Source organism: Protobothrops mucrosquamatus, unplaced genomic scaffold (assembly GCF_001527695.2).
Source record: "Protobothrops mucrosquamatus isolate PMUCROS unplaced genomic scaffold, P.Mucros_1.0 scaffold3146, whole genome shotgun sequence".
In the NCBI taxonomy this organism is placed as follows: domain Eukaryota; kingdom Metazoa; phylum Chordata; class Lepidosauria; order Squamata; family Viperidae; genus Protobothrops; species Protobothrops mucrosquamatus.
The window spans coordinates 156,355-169,662 of NW_015389146.1; the positions used below are offsets into that span (position 1 = coordinate 156,355).

General features: G+C 46.5%; 1 protein-coding gene across 1 annotated transcript in view; it reads right to left on the reverse strand.

Moving 5' to 3' along the window:
* Positions 1–12,354, reverse strand: part of FOSL1 (FOS like 1, AP-1 transcription factor subunit) — a 32,348-nt gene extending 19,994 nt beyond the window's left edge. The window contains exons 1-3 of the mRNA XM_029286225.1: positions 12,227–12,354; positions 10,622–10,782; positions 5,207–5,370 (exon numbers count right to left, since the gene is read on the reverse strand). Of these exons, the coding sequence (XP_029142058.1) occupies positions 5,207–5,370; positions 10,622–10,782; positions 12,227–12,354 (453 nt within the window). The remainder of the gene's footprint in view (positions 1–5,206; positions 5,371–10,621; positions 10,783–12,226) is intronic.
* Positions 12,355–13,308: the final 954 nt, after the last annotated feature.

Sequence of the window (13,308 nt, forward strand, 5' to 3'; positions counted from 1 at the left end):
GATCCGGGTGATCCCGGATCTCCCCTCCTTCCGCCGCGCCCTAAAGACATGGCTCTTCCAACAAGCGGGATTGGCCTAGGGGAATTTTTAGTGGGGTTTTAAGAGAAATTTTAATTGACATAGGCCACAGTAAATATTTCTTTTTAATTAGGTTTTAAACTGGGTATTTTATTGTTGTATCTGTTTTATAAGGCTGTCAACCGCCCTGAGTCCGTAAGGAGAAGGGCGGGATAAAAATTAAATAAATAAATAAATAAATAAAATAAATAAATAAATAAAAACTCACCTGCTGGCTGAGTTCTTATTACTAAGTCCAAAATAAACAAAATGATACACAGGTTGAATGACTCCAGTGTCCTTCCCTTCCGCACAAAATGAATCAACTTTGTTGATTTTAGTGCTGAGGGCAAAGGATGATGGGGTTTTCCTTCCCTTCCACGTCTCGATTTTCTCCCGGTTCAGCCTTTCTAACAATTATTAGCAAAATCAGCCCTTTCACCTAATCCTCAGCCACCAGCAAGAAACCACTTAGAAGATGTTCCTGGCAGAGAGCTTGCTCCTGGCTGTGGAGGCTCCACGTTATCAGGGTGACTAACACTTCCCAAGGGAAGAATCGACACCTTGAGTGAGGTCCGTGAGTTTTTCTAAGCCCAGCAAAAGGTGGTGTTTTGTTTTTTTTTTAAAGATACCTAGAGTTAGAATGTACGGTCATGCGGACTTTGTGTCTTGTGGCAGGGAGTTTCGCCGTTAATTTGGGGGGCGGGGCTACTTCAAGAGGGATTTTGTTCGTTGAGTGGCCCTGTGTTTTCAAAAGGAAAAAAGAAGTGGGAGCGAAATTGTAATGGGAAAGAAATAATTGCCAAAAATCAATGGAATACACCAGGGCTGAATCTTAATGCTGCCAATACATTTAACCCAGGGATCTTCAAACCTGGCCCTTTGATGACTTGTGGACTTCAACTCCCAGAATTCCTCAGCCAGGCACTACCTGTATTGAGATGGTCACTCAATAAAGACCATAACACTTCAGGGTTCCTACTCTTAAGTTTACACCACTCATTAACTTAAATCTTTCTTGTTCCTGGATTAATAGGGGAGCTGGTTCAAGGCAGGAAATCCCCTTACTGATAGGGAAGAATATTGGAATCGCAAAGTTGGAAGGGATCTTGGTGGTCATCTAGTCCAACCCCCTGCTCAAGCAGCAGAACCTATTCCATTCCGGACAAATGGCTGTCCAGTCTCTTCTTAAAAGCCTCCAATGATGGAGCACCCACAACTTCGGGTGGCAAGCTGTTCCACTGGTTAATTGTTCTCCCTGTTAGGAAGTTTCTCCTTAGTTCCAGGTTGCTTTTCTCCTTGATCAGTTTCCATCTGTTGTTTCTTGTCCTGCCTTCGGATTCTTTGACACCCCCCCCCCTTCTTTGTGGCAGCCCCTCAAATATTGGAAAACTATCATGTCACCCCTGGTGTTTCTCTTGGTTAGACCAGACATACCTAGTTCCCGCAGTCTCCAGGATATCATAGGTAGGTTCATCCAACTGGCTAAATGTAATTCCTGATTTCTAGGGTCACAAAACACCACACACACACACACACAAAAGTAATCAAGCAGGGTTTGCACGTGTGAAACCGTCCAAAAGCCAACTGACTTCCAAGTTCACTGTCCAATCTCTTCCGAAAAGCCTCCAGTGACGGAGCATCCACAATTTCTGGTGGCAAGCCGTTCCACTGATGAATAATTATTCTGAAAGTCAGGAAATTTCTCCTTAATTCTAGGTTGGACCTCTTCCTGTCCCTGCCCTCAGGTACTTTGGAGAGCGATAGCTCAACCGGTTGAACTTCCCGTCTGCGTCCCAGGCAAAAGCTGCACCGCTGGGATTTCTGCCTGGAAACCCCTCTTCCCCAAAAGCTCAGGGAAGCAGAATAAAGGGGGGGGGGTAGCGCCCCAATTGTACTCTGCCCAAGCATCCATGCCCCATTTCCCGTGGGGCTCGGCAAGCAACCGTTGGTGGTGATTCATTGTCCATATCCTTTTGGCAACCGATTCAAGAGATGCCATTCCTGGATTCTGAATCACCCAGAAATGCACAAACTGGGGTTGGGGGGGGGACGGGACCTGCCAATCGGTGCCTTCATTTCCTGTCCCCCCCCAGCCCACCCACCGGCCCTGTGGAGGAAATGGGGTAAAGTGAGTCACTCTTTCGCCCCTTTTTCATCAGCCAGTTATGAATTATTATTTCTTTTTTTGCATTTTTTGCCGCGAAGAAACGTGCAGCGCTCATATGACCCGTCCGGGCACGTGTAGATGCTTCATTGGCCCGGGGGAGGGTCCTGCGACCCCCCCCTCGCCCGCTGTACCCTCCAACCCGCCCCCGGGTGGGCTCTCGCTTCCATTTTCCCCTGCAGAGTCGTTGTGGGTTTGGGCCGGACCGATGCCCTCTTTTTACCCCCACGAGAGAGGACCCCCTTCAGGCAGCAGTCGGCGTATCGGAGGGTCTCGTTCGCGGAGCCATGCAAAACCGGGACGGCGGCGGGGTTGAATTCGATCTTCACTTGCCCGTGCAACAAATCGAAGAGAGCCAGTGGATCCGGAGTGGATCCACAAAGGGGTGTGTGTGTGTGTGTGTAAATAAACAACTGTGCTGAATTTCGGTCTGGAGCTGCTATTAAAGAAAAAGAATCTAGCACGTTTATTTTCTTAAATGTCAAGGAACTGATCATAGAACTAGTAATTTTTTCTTTCTATTCTTAATTTTTTATTCTGTTTTATCCTTTTATCTCCTTCCTTCCTTCTTTGTTCCTTCTCTCATCTATCTTCTTCCTTCCTTCCTTCCCTCTCCTAATATACGGAGGAACAAAGCTGAGGGATGTTTAAGAAAATCACACTCTTTGTACGTTCAGAGGCACTCTTGTTCTTCCACATTTCACCTTGATCCAGCTTGGGTAGTAGAGAACTCCAAGGTGTATGAAGGTGTATTTCCTAATCCCCCCCCCCAAATAAACTCAGAAGAACTGTTTTCCCTAAATTAACAGAAGCAACTGCATCTTCTGGAGGGCCCTATTCATGCTGATGTACATATTGCACCAAGTTGTAACACGGTTGCTGTGTGGCTTAGTCTGTTGTGCCCACCCAGCTGTTGTGGCTTTGCAATCCACGGTTCCAACGAACCCAATCGGTTGTGATTTGTTCAACAAACCATGTTTAAACCAGCTTGTTCTAACCGATAGGCCTGGGAACCACTCTTGGCAAGTTCAAAATCACATTATTTCTTGGTGCAAATTATATTCTAAACCCCAATTTTGCAGTTTCAAGGAGCTGAATGGCCCCCCCCAATTTTTTTTTAGCTTGGGTGCTTTTCAAAGGCTGAAAAAACTAAGTTTCTGATGCTTTATACTTTTTTTTAAACCCCCTTAAATGTGATTGTAATGCAGTGTGCTGGCCGCTTCTCAAACAGAAGACGCCAAGTTGTATTAAAATAGTTGGTGCATTTTTATTGCAAATCTGTGAAGGTTCGGAGTGATAAAAAAAATATTAAAAATAACCAACAAAAACACACAGGCTATTTACAATTCTGTTCTTCCCCTCTGCCAGTGGCATCTTGGCTGCATTTAAAATCAGCTTTACCATGGTATTTGCTAGCTTCCAGCTCTGCTCTGCTCCTGAGTACTTCAGGGCAGCTGCGTCTGCAGAAATTTACAGCGATAATTTGAAAAAGTAGCTTTTTCTAGCTTGATAAGAGACCATATGGTGGATGCAAACTATGGTCTAGCATGCTGTTTCTCAACCTTGGAAATTTTAAGACGTGTGAACTTCAACTCCCAGAATTCCCCAGCCAGAGGTGGGAGTTGAAATCCACCCTTCTTAAAGCATGATGGCTGGGGAATTCTGGGAGGTGAAGCCCACCCATTGTAAAGCATGCTGGCTGGGGAATTCTGGGAGTTGAAGCCCACCCCTTAAAGCATCCTGGCTGGGGGATTCTGGGAGTTGAAGTCCACCCCTCTTGAAGTTCCCAAGGTTGAGAAACATTGCTGTAGCAAACAATGGCTTATAAGGGTGAGAATCTGCTTTTAGCTGCGGTCAGACAACAAGGGCCGAAGAGCAGCTGGACAAGCTGGCTAAAAAAAATTTCCTTTTCCGCCAAGCGATCCGAACCCAGAGGCAACGTGACCCGAGGCTCAGGTTGGGACCCCCGAGCCAAGCTCCCTTGTCCTAACCGCAACTCCCAGGATGCCTTGCGCCACCCACACCTAGTAGACCTTGTTCCGAGCAGCTTTGCGTCACGGTGCAGCAGTGGGCTCGTGTTTGCAACGGGTGTGGGGAGGGCTGTGGAAAAGGGGCTCTCCCAGCCCCTCTCCCAGGGACTGTGTTTGTGTGTTTAAAAAAAAGAGAAAACAAAATGTAAAAAGTTTGGTTTTTTCCTTCCCTCCCCAGCCATGCTCTCCCTGCAAAGAGAGGGGAGGCTTGCTGACCGTCGGTACCCCCGCCCTTCCCGTGCAGGAGACTCCTGGGGGCTGGGCTCGGGGCTCGGGGTCTTGGCTCAGGGCCGGCAGTGACAATCGTGGGCCAGGCGGACCGTCTGGAGGTTCAAGGAGCCGTCCTCTTTAAGGAAGAGAAAGGGGAGTGGAGTCTTGCGGGACCGACAGCAGCGACTCTGGCGGGAGAAAGAAAAAAGGGGTAAATCGGGGGCGGTCTCCCCAATGCCAACTGAACCCTTGAGCCCCACTGCAGATCGTCCTGGCCTTACAGCCATTCGTTTAGTGACCGTTCAGCGGCACCGAAACGAGTGACCTAGGGAGCCTTTTTCACACTTAACGACCGTTGCAGCATCCCTTTGGTCAGCGTGATCCAAAATCAGAGGCTTGGCAACTGACTCGTACTTATGATGGTCGCAGTGCCTCCCGGGGGTCACATGACCCCCTTTAAGTGAATCGGGAAGCCCGATTCATTTAGCAACCGTGTTGCTGACTTAACCCCTGCAGCGATTCGCTTAACAACGGGGCTAAGAAAGATCGTAAAACAGAGGCAAGGTTCGCTTTGCAGTGGTCCCGCGCTTAGCAACAGAAAGGTTGGGTTGAGTTGCGGTCGTAAGCCGAGGACTACCTGTAGCCCACACAGCTGGGTTGAGTTTCAATCCTTTGGCCCCGGGTCTGGCTGGAGCCTTGGGCCAGGAAACACCCCCCCCCCGCACCGCCATCCCAACTTTACCTGTTGGGCATCCACCTGGCCTTGATGGCTTGGCTGCTGGAGGCCGCAAGCCAGGCTCCAGAGATCCAGCGGTGTCTCTTCTTCGATGCGGTGACAATGGCACCCCAGACATTCGGTGAAGGTGAAGGAAGTGGGGCTCAGCACCCAACTTTGCCAGCCGAGATCTGGGTGGCGGGTCAGGGGAGAAGAGAAAGACAGGAGCAGAAAGAATGAAAGGATACACACGTGCCCCTTGCAGAATACTTCCTTTTTAAGAAGAGACAGGACAGTCACTTGTCTGGAACGGAATAGGGCCTCCTGCTTCAGCAGCGGGTTGGACTAGAAGACCTCCAAGGTCCCTTCTCAGCTCTGTTATAGTGTATTTGTATTCCTTCGTTGTATTAGATCGATATCCCAGTTTTGATTTGGTACAACTTAAAGCATGCCTCCTCGTCTCTTTTCCCCATAACAACCATCTCTGAGTTGGGGAGAAATAATAATAATAACAACAACTTTATTGTCACTTTGAATGTACACCAATTGGCATACGTCAAAATGAAAGAGATTAATTGTCCAATTCATAGCTTGTGTGATCTTCTCATCAGCATCTTCATCCCTGCCCTAAACCTAGTTTCTAATTCCAGTTTAGCTTAATGGGAAAAAAGGGCTCTCTGTAGCATTCACACAAAGCCAGGATTAATGTGCAACTTCAGCCACTGGGGGCGTTGTTACCTTTTAAACCCCTTTTTTTAACCCAGTGATTTTTTAATTTTTTTTACTGTTTAATCTATTTTTTAACCCAAGGTATTTTTTTTACATTTAGCCTGTTTTTAAACCATTGTATTTTTCACTTTTTAATCTTTTTTTTTAAACTAAGGTATATATTTTTTTTACTTTTAAGCCCATTTTTAACCTACTGTATTTTTTACTTTTTAACCTATGCCATATTTTCTGCTTTTTTAAACCTATTTTTAATCTAATGCAGGGGCGTCAAACTGCCGGCCCGTGGGGCGGATGCATCATAGCGAAACTGCGCCCGCCCCATTGTCGTGATACGTCACGACACGTCACGTGACGTTGCGAGTTTGACACCCCTGATTTAATGTATTTATTTTTAAGTGGATAGACAATGGCTAATATGATGATGATGACCCTACTTTTTTTAACCTATAACAACAACAACAACAACAACAATAATAGTAATAATAATAAAGTTGGAAGGGACCTTGGAGGTCATCGAGTCCAACCCCCTGCTCAGGCAGGAAGCCCTACACCATTTCAGACAAATGGCTGTCCAGTCTCTTCTTAAAAACTTCCAGTGTTGGAACATTCACAGCTTCTGGAGGCAGGTTGTTCCACTGGTTAACTGTTCTAACTGTCAGGAAGTTTCTCCTTAGTTCCAGGTTGTTTCTCTCCTTGATTAGTTTCCATCCATTGCTTCTTCTCCTGCCTTCATGCGCTTTGGAGAATAGCTTGACTCCCTTTTCTTTGGGGCAGCCCCTGAGATACTGGAACCCTGCTATCATGTCCCCCCTCGTCCTTCTCTTCATTAAACTAGACATACCCAATTCCAGCAACCGTTCCTTATATGCTTTAGCCTCCAGACCTCTAATCATCCTTGTTGCTCTTCTCTGCACTCTTTCTAGAGTCCCAACATCTTTTTTACATCGTGGTGACCAAAACTGGATGCAGGATTCCAAATGTGGCCTTAACCAAGGCATTGTAAAGTAGTATTGTAACACACTATCCTGACTTAACATCATAGGTAAATTTTCAGCCGTCATGGCTTAGTCAACAAAACCAGGGCATAAACTACGCTTTAGCAGAAGGAACGTGTTATAAACCTAGTTTATAGTATCTTACTTTATTCAACCTGACTAATAGAGTTCAGGCAAGAAACCAGGCTTAAAAAAATATTACTGTCTTAGCAAGAAGGGTAAAGGAGGACATTTTGCACAGGTGAAACTTTAGTAGAAAAATTCCCCTGCTAAACATATTGGATTGTCATCTTAACCTATTGATAATATTGTGATATTAACATATTATTTATTATATTACCATCCAGGGTGACACGTTGCGAGATCTGTAAGCAGCCCCCTCTTTGGCTCACCAGTGTCTGATTGGAGATTACATCTGGGGAATCAAGAAAAGGCAGGTAAGAAACTTGTGAATACAGGCAGTCCTCGATTTACGACGGTTCGTTTAGTGACTTTGGTGGAAAGTTACAACAGCACTGGGGAAAAAAAGGTGACTTCGGAGCATTTTTCAGACTTACGATGGTTGCATCATCCCCCTTGTCCCCGTTTGTGATCTTCAATTAACAACCAGGTGACTAATTTTAACAACTGCAGTGATTCCCTGAACAACTGCTGGCAAGAAAAGTCGTAAAAGGGGGCAAAACTCACTTCACAAAGGTTTCATTTAGCCACAGAAATTTTGCAGACATAAGTCAAGGGCCACCTGTAGTTATTTAGAAAGAGAGAAATTTAAATGGTTCTCAGGCTATCTGTAGGAGTAAATCCTGAAGGCTGGCACCTTTAAAAAGCCAGGAAAAAGAGAGCAGGCAAATGTACGGGGTGTAATATTTGTGTAGAAGAGATACTGAATTAGAAATGTCCTTTTTTTTGTACAGATAAGGAAGGCTGGGTTTTTTTTTTCTCCTCTCCCCCTCACGAGACCCCCTCTGGCCAGCTGTTCTCCTTAGAAGCCAGTAAAGGGAGTAAAAAGATTGCTCCTGAAATAAGAATAACCCTGAGGATTTGCAATAAACACAGGGGGGGGGATAAATAGGCACCGTATCACATCCTTCCCCGAATGGCTAAAAGGAATTTACGGAGTTGGTGCATCGCCCAGATTGTCCAGGAATAATCAGGCAATGTTTGGGATCGGGACAAGGTCTGGTGAGCCAAAGGATGGGTGGGAATTTAATGTATAGTCTAGAGCAGGGTGTCTCCCTTTTGGCTACATTAAGATGGGTGGATTTCAGTGCTCCGAACTCCCCAGCCAGTATGCTTTATGATAGGTGAGTTTCATAACAGCATGGGACCTTGGAGGTCTTCTAGTCCAACCCCCTGCTCAAGTAGGAGACCCTATACTATTCCGGACAAATGGCTGTCCAGTCTCTTCTTAAAAACCTCCAGCGTTGGAGCACCCACAACTTCTGGTGGCAAGCCGTTCCACGGGTTAATTGTCCTCACTGTCAGGAAATTTCTCCTTAATTCTAGGCTGCTTCTCTCCTAGATTAGTTTCCATCCGTTGCTTCTTGTCCTGCCTTCGGGTGCTTAGGAGAATATGTTGACCCCCTTTTCCTTGTGGCAGCCCCTCACGTCACCCCAATCCTTTTTTTCCCCACTAGGCTAGACATACCCAATTCCTGCAACCGTTCTTCGTATGTTTTAGCCTCCAGACCTTTAATCGTCTTTGTTGCTCTTCTCTGCACTTTTTCCTACAGTCTCAACATCTTTTTGGTATCGTGGTGACCAAAACTGGATGCAGTGTTCCAGGTGTGGTCTTACCAAAGCATTATAAAGCGGTACTATCACTTCTCGTGATCTTGATTCTATCCCTCTGTTGATGCAGCCCAGGACTGTGTCGGGTTTTTTTGGGCAGCTGCCGCACACGGCTGGCTCATACTGAAGTGCTGGTTTACTAGGACACCTAAATCCCTTTCATAGTTACTGCTCTTGAGCCAGGTGCCACCTATTCTATACCTGTGCGTTTGGTTTTTCTGGCTGCAAGCCTCAATTGCTGCTTTTTAATTCATTTTATGCTTGGATAAAGCAAAGCAGAAACCGAATAAATAGTTTTCTGTAAGTTACCCAGGAAATTCCTTACAAGTGTCGTGTTGAAAATTTCAGTTTGCAAATGCATAATGGTAAGGATTTTCTCTGCTCCTCTAACCATGTCTGTTGAGGCATCTTGAGATCATCCCAAAGACCCAAACCCTAACCGCCGTAGCTATGGGAAGACTGCATTTCCCAGAGTTCCTTGCTAGAGACCAAAATAGCCTGGGAAATAATAGTTCCACCAACTTGGCCTGTCTTTGCCCCAGCGGTTCCAGCTGGGTGGACTTCTGCTCCCAGAATTCTCTCTGCAGCAAACATGCTGAGTGGGGAATTCTGGAGGTGCGAGACCACGTCGTTTGCCCAACACTGATTTAGAAAGTGATGTGACGTTTCCCAGGCTGAATTGTGGCTAAAAAAACCGGATGGACGCAAAAGCTGGATCCGTTATGCAGTGAAAAAAGCAGAAGTGAGCATTTTGCATCAACCATTTGATGTAATCAAAACGGATGGTTGTGGTTAATTCCCCAAAAGAGAGGGTCAGTGCTTTTTTAAATCCCCAAGCAAGCGGCCAGCAAAGTCTAGGCTATTTTCCGGTGTGAGAAAGGGCGCTCTTGGTACGCTCGTGCGCACTCTTATGAGTCAACCTCCTTGCGACATGTTTAATCACTGTTGGACTGAATTATGTCCATTTTTTCTGGTTTTGCATCATCCGTTAGTTGGAGTCACGAAATACAGGGAGTCCTCGACTTACGACCACATTTGAGCCCAAAATGAAACAGTTATTAAGTGAATTTTGCCCCGTTTTACAACCTTTCTTGCTGCAGTTGTTAAATGAATCTGGCTTCCCCCATTGACTTTGGTCAGAGGGCTGCAAGGATCACGGTCGTTAAGTCACCTTTTTTTCAATTCCGTTGTAACCCTGATTGGTCACTAAGTGAACTGTTGTAGGTCAAGGACTCTCTGTGGCCCGCCACGCATGGTTTAAACCCCGCTTTGATTCTGTTGGGATGGCCTGTCTGAGGAAAAAAGGCTTAAAATATTTAAGCGTAATGAAAATCTTAAACAGTAAGAATGTTTTGAATATTGGGGGGGGGGGGGAAACAAATTTAGATAAGAATTTTAAACAGGATCTATGATAAGGCCATCAAGATGATCAGTTAGAAAAGAGGTTTTACGTCAGTGTGGTTATGGTTTGCAGAAGTATTAGAAAAATGTCTCTATTTAACTGTTATTTATCCAAATCATAAGAATCGTATTAATTCAAGCATGGCAAAAAAGAACATTTTTTGGGAAGAAGAGAACATCAAGCAAAGCTATTATGTGGACTATAAAATTATAGAAACTAATTGTTATTGATTGTTTTTTAAATATAAACCCAGACAACACAACGTTTGCCAAATGTTAAGGTGATTATGTAAAAAGAAATAATAAAACATATTTTAAAAAATAATAATAAACCCACTTTGATTCAAGATTTGCAGGCTGGGCGACTGCATTGGCTAAGGCCTTTGGCGACCTGGGGAAATGAGTTGTGTGAACTCCTTGACTCTGAAATTTAGAGGTGAGCCCTGGCGCAGGAATCCCATTGGGGGTCTTGGGCGGGGGGAGATGCCAGACAGGAGAAGCGAGGAAGGGGCAGAGGGACACTTACTGAGAGGCCGTCCCCCAATGGAGGGGTCCAAAGACCTTCTTTCTTTGGCCCATTCTTCTCGCACCTGGTGGGTCATGCTGGACGTCAGCCGGGGTGGGTGGTCTAAGTGCAGCAGCTGGCACATCACCGTCCTGGCGCGCTGGAGGATTTGCTCCCGACAGCTGTGGGGGATACAATCCACAGGAGCTCAGCCACAGGTGTGGAACAAAGTTTGGGGTGCTGGAAAAAGGGGGAGAAGGTGGAGGTCTCCAACTTTCTCTTGGGTGCTGTTATTGCAGAAGCTGCAGCTGTTCTTGCCTCTAAGGGCAGAAGGGAATAAACGAAGAATCTCTCTCTCTCTCTCTCCATCCATCCATCCATCCATCTATCCATCATCTATACATATATCATCTCTCTCTCTGTCTATCTCTGTCTGTCTGTCTCTATCTCTCTCTCTATCTCTCTATCATCTATTCTCTATTATTTATCCATTATTTATCCATCCATCTATCCTCTATCTCCATTATCCATCCATCCTCCTATACATATATCATATCCATCCGTCCGTCCGTCTGTCCATATCTATCTATCTATCTATCTATCTATCTATCTATCTATCTATCTATCTATCTATCTATCTATCTATCTATCTATCTATCTATCTATCTATCTATCTACCTACCTACCTACCTACCTATCTATCCTCTATCTCCATTATTTATCCATCCATCCATCCATCCATCCATCCATCCATCCATCCATCCATCCATCCATCCATCCATCCATCCTCTATTATCTATACATACATCATATCTGTCTGTCTGTCTGTCTCTCTATCTAACCATCATCTACAATATTTCCATCATGTATCCACCCATCCGCTATCTATCAAATTTTGAAATCATCCCTCTCCCTCACAGAGAGAGTGTACAGATAAAATATAAAAAAAAAAGAATATCAAAGTTTTAAAAAGAGGCGAGAATGATTAAAATACAAACGTGAATGGTTTTAGTTTTCTGCATGCTGCAGATTCTTCCAGGTGGAGACACGCAGGAGCAGGGTCCTGTTAGAAACGTGGCAAACGGGTCCTTGAGTGCAAAGAGGCGCACGAGAGGGTGCCATCTTCCATCAGCCTTTACAAATCATTACCCTTGGGGGGCTTCCTTTCCCCACCTGTGCATGATGGGAGATGTAGTCTGGCAAAATCCCCTGAAAAATCCCTTTGAAAATATTACCCCACCCTCTCCCTTCGGTCGTCCTTCCCTTTTACTCAGAATTACAGTGCCCTCTCTCCATCCTCCCAGTTCCCAAATGTTCCCAGAACATCCTTCCGGAAACAGATCCGTTCAAACCTCGCTTCTCCCAAGAAAGCTCTGGATAAGCTGATCCGTGATACCTACCCCCAATTCTCCCCCCCCCCCTACCCAGTTCAGGGTACGTGTTTCGTCTTTCTCACTCAAGGGTGTGTCTGTCTTTGCAACAGATCTTTCGAGTCACCCAAGACTTTCCTGGCCAGGTAGGGATTTGAACCCAGCTCCTTCCAGCCAGCCCTCGAACCACCCTGCCTCTTTCCAGGCTCCCTGACATCTGGAGGGGCGGGGGGGGGGGCTTGCTGGGAAGCATTACCTTTCGTTGAGAGTCAGGGCAGAGATCTCCAGGGTCTGCTCTCCTGCGGGGTCTTCCAGCCGGAGATCGGAGGTGCCCCCGGGGGACCCCGTGGCCAGCCAGAGGTGCAGGAAGAACAGGAGGAACATGGCACCGGGAAGAGATGGAGCACAGGGACTGTCGGACCGGGCACAGGTGGGCGCCGAAAGCACCAAGCAAACCTTAGGTGTTGCCTTCTGAACAGGGATGCGAAAGGACGCTGGGAACAGACTTTTATCTCTCTCTCTCTCCCCCAGGCCTGCGGTGACCTTGGCATTTTTCAGACTCCTCATCCCCCGAGGCCAGCAACTGCAGAAGGAGAGTCGGGTGCCAGCTCTTTGGTCCTCGGGGGGCACAGTCGGGCATTCTTGCCACCCCCCCTGGGACCCTTCCTCTTTTTCTCCCTCCCTCCCTCCCTCCCTGCGTCCATCTCTCCAAAGGGTGGGCCCTGCTTGGAACGACAAGAGATCAGGGTTTTTGCAGCCAGGACTGCCAGGCTCTCAAATGGGAGAAGACCACTTGGGAATGGGGGGGGGGGGAGAAAGGCAGGGAGGTGGAGAGGGTGCCCCTGAACTTGAGCAGAGTGCGTGATAAACCTGGCCCCCAAAGGAAGCATCAGCACGTGGGGGGATTCTATGGAATGTAGACTAACAGAGTGGGAAGGGAGCTGGGAGGTCTTCTAGTCTAACCCCTTGCTCAAGGAGACCCTATAACATATCCGGACAAATGGTTGTCCAATCTCCTCCAGTGATGGAGCACCCACAACCTCTGGTGGCAAGCTGTTCCACTGATCAATTGTTCTGTTAGGAAGTTTCTCCTTAGTTCTAGGTTGCTTCTCTCCTTGATGAGTTTCCATCATTGCTTCTTGTCCTGCCTTCAGGCACTTTGGAGAATAGCTTGACTCCCTCTTCTTTGGGGCAGCCCCTGAGATATTGGAAGGCTGATATCATGTCTCCCCTCGTCCTTCTCTTCGTTAAACTAAACATACCCAATTCCAGCAACCGTTCCTTGTATGTTTTAGCCTCCAGTCCCCTAATCATCTTTGTTGCTCTTCTCTGCACTCT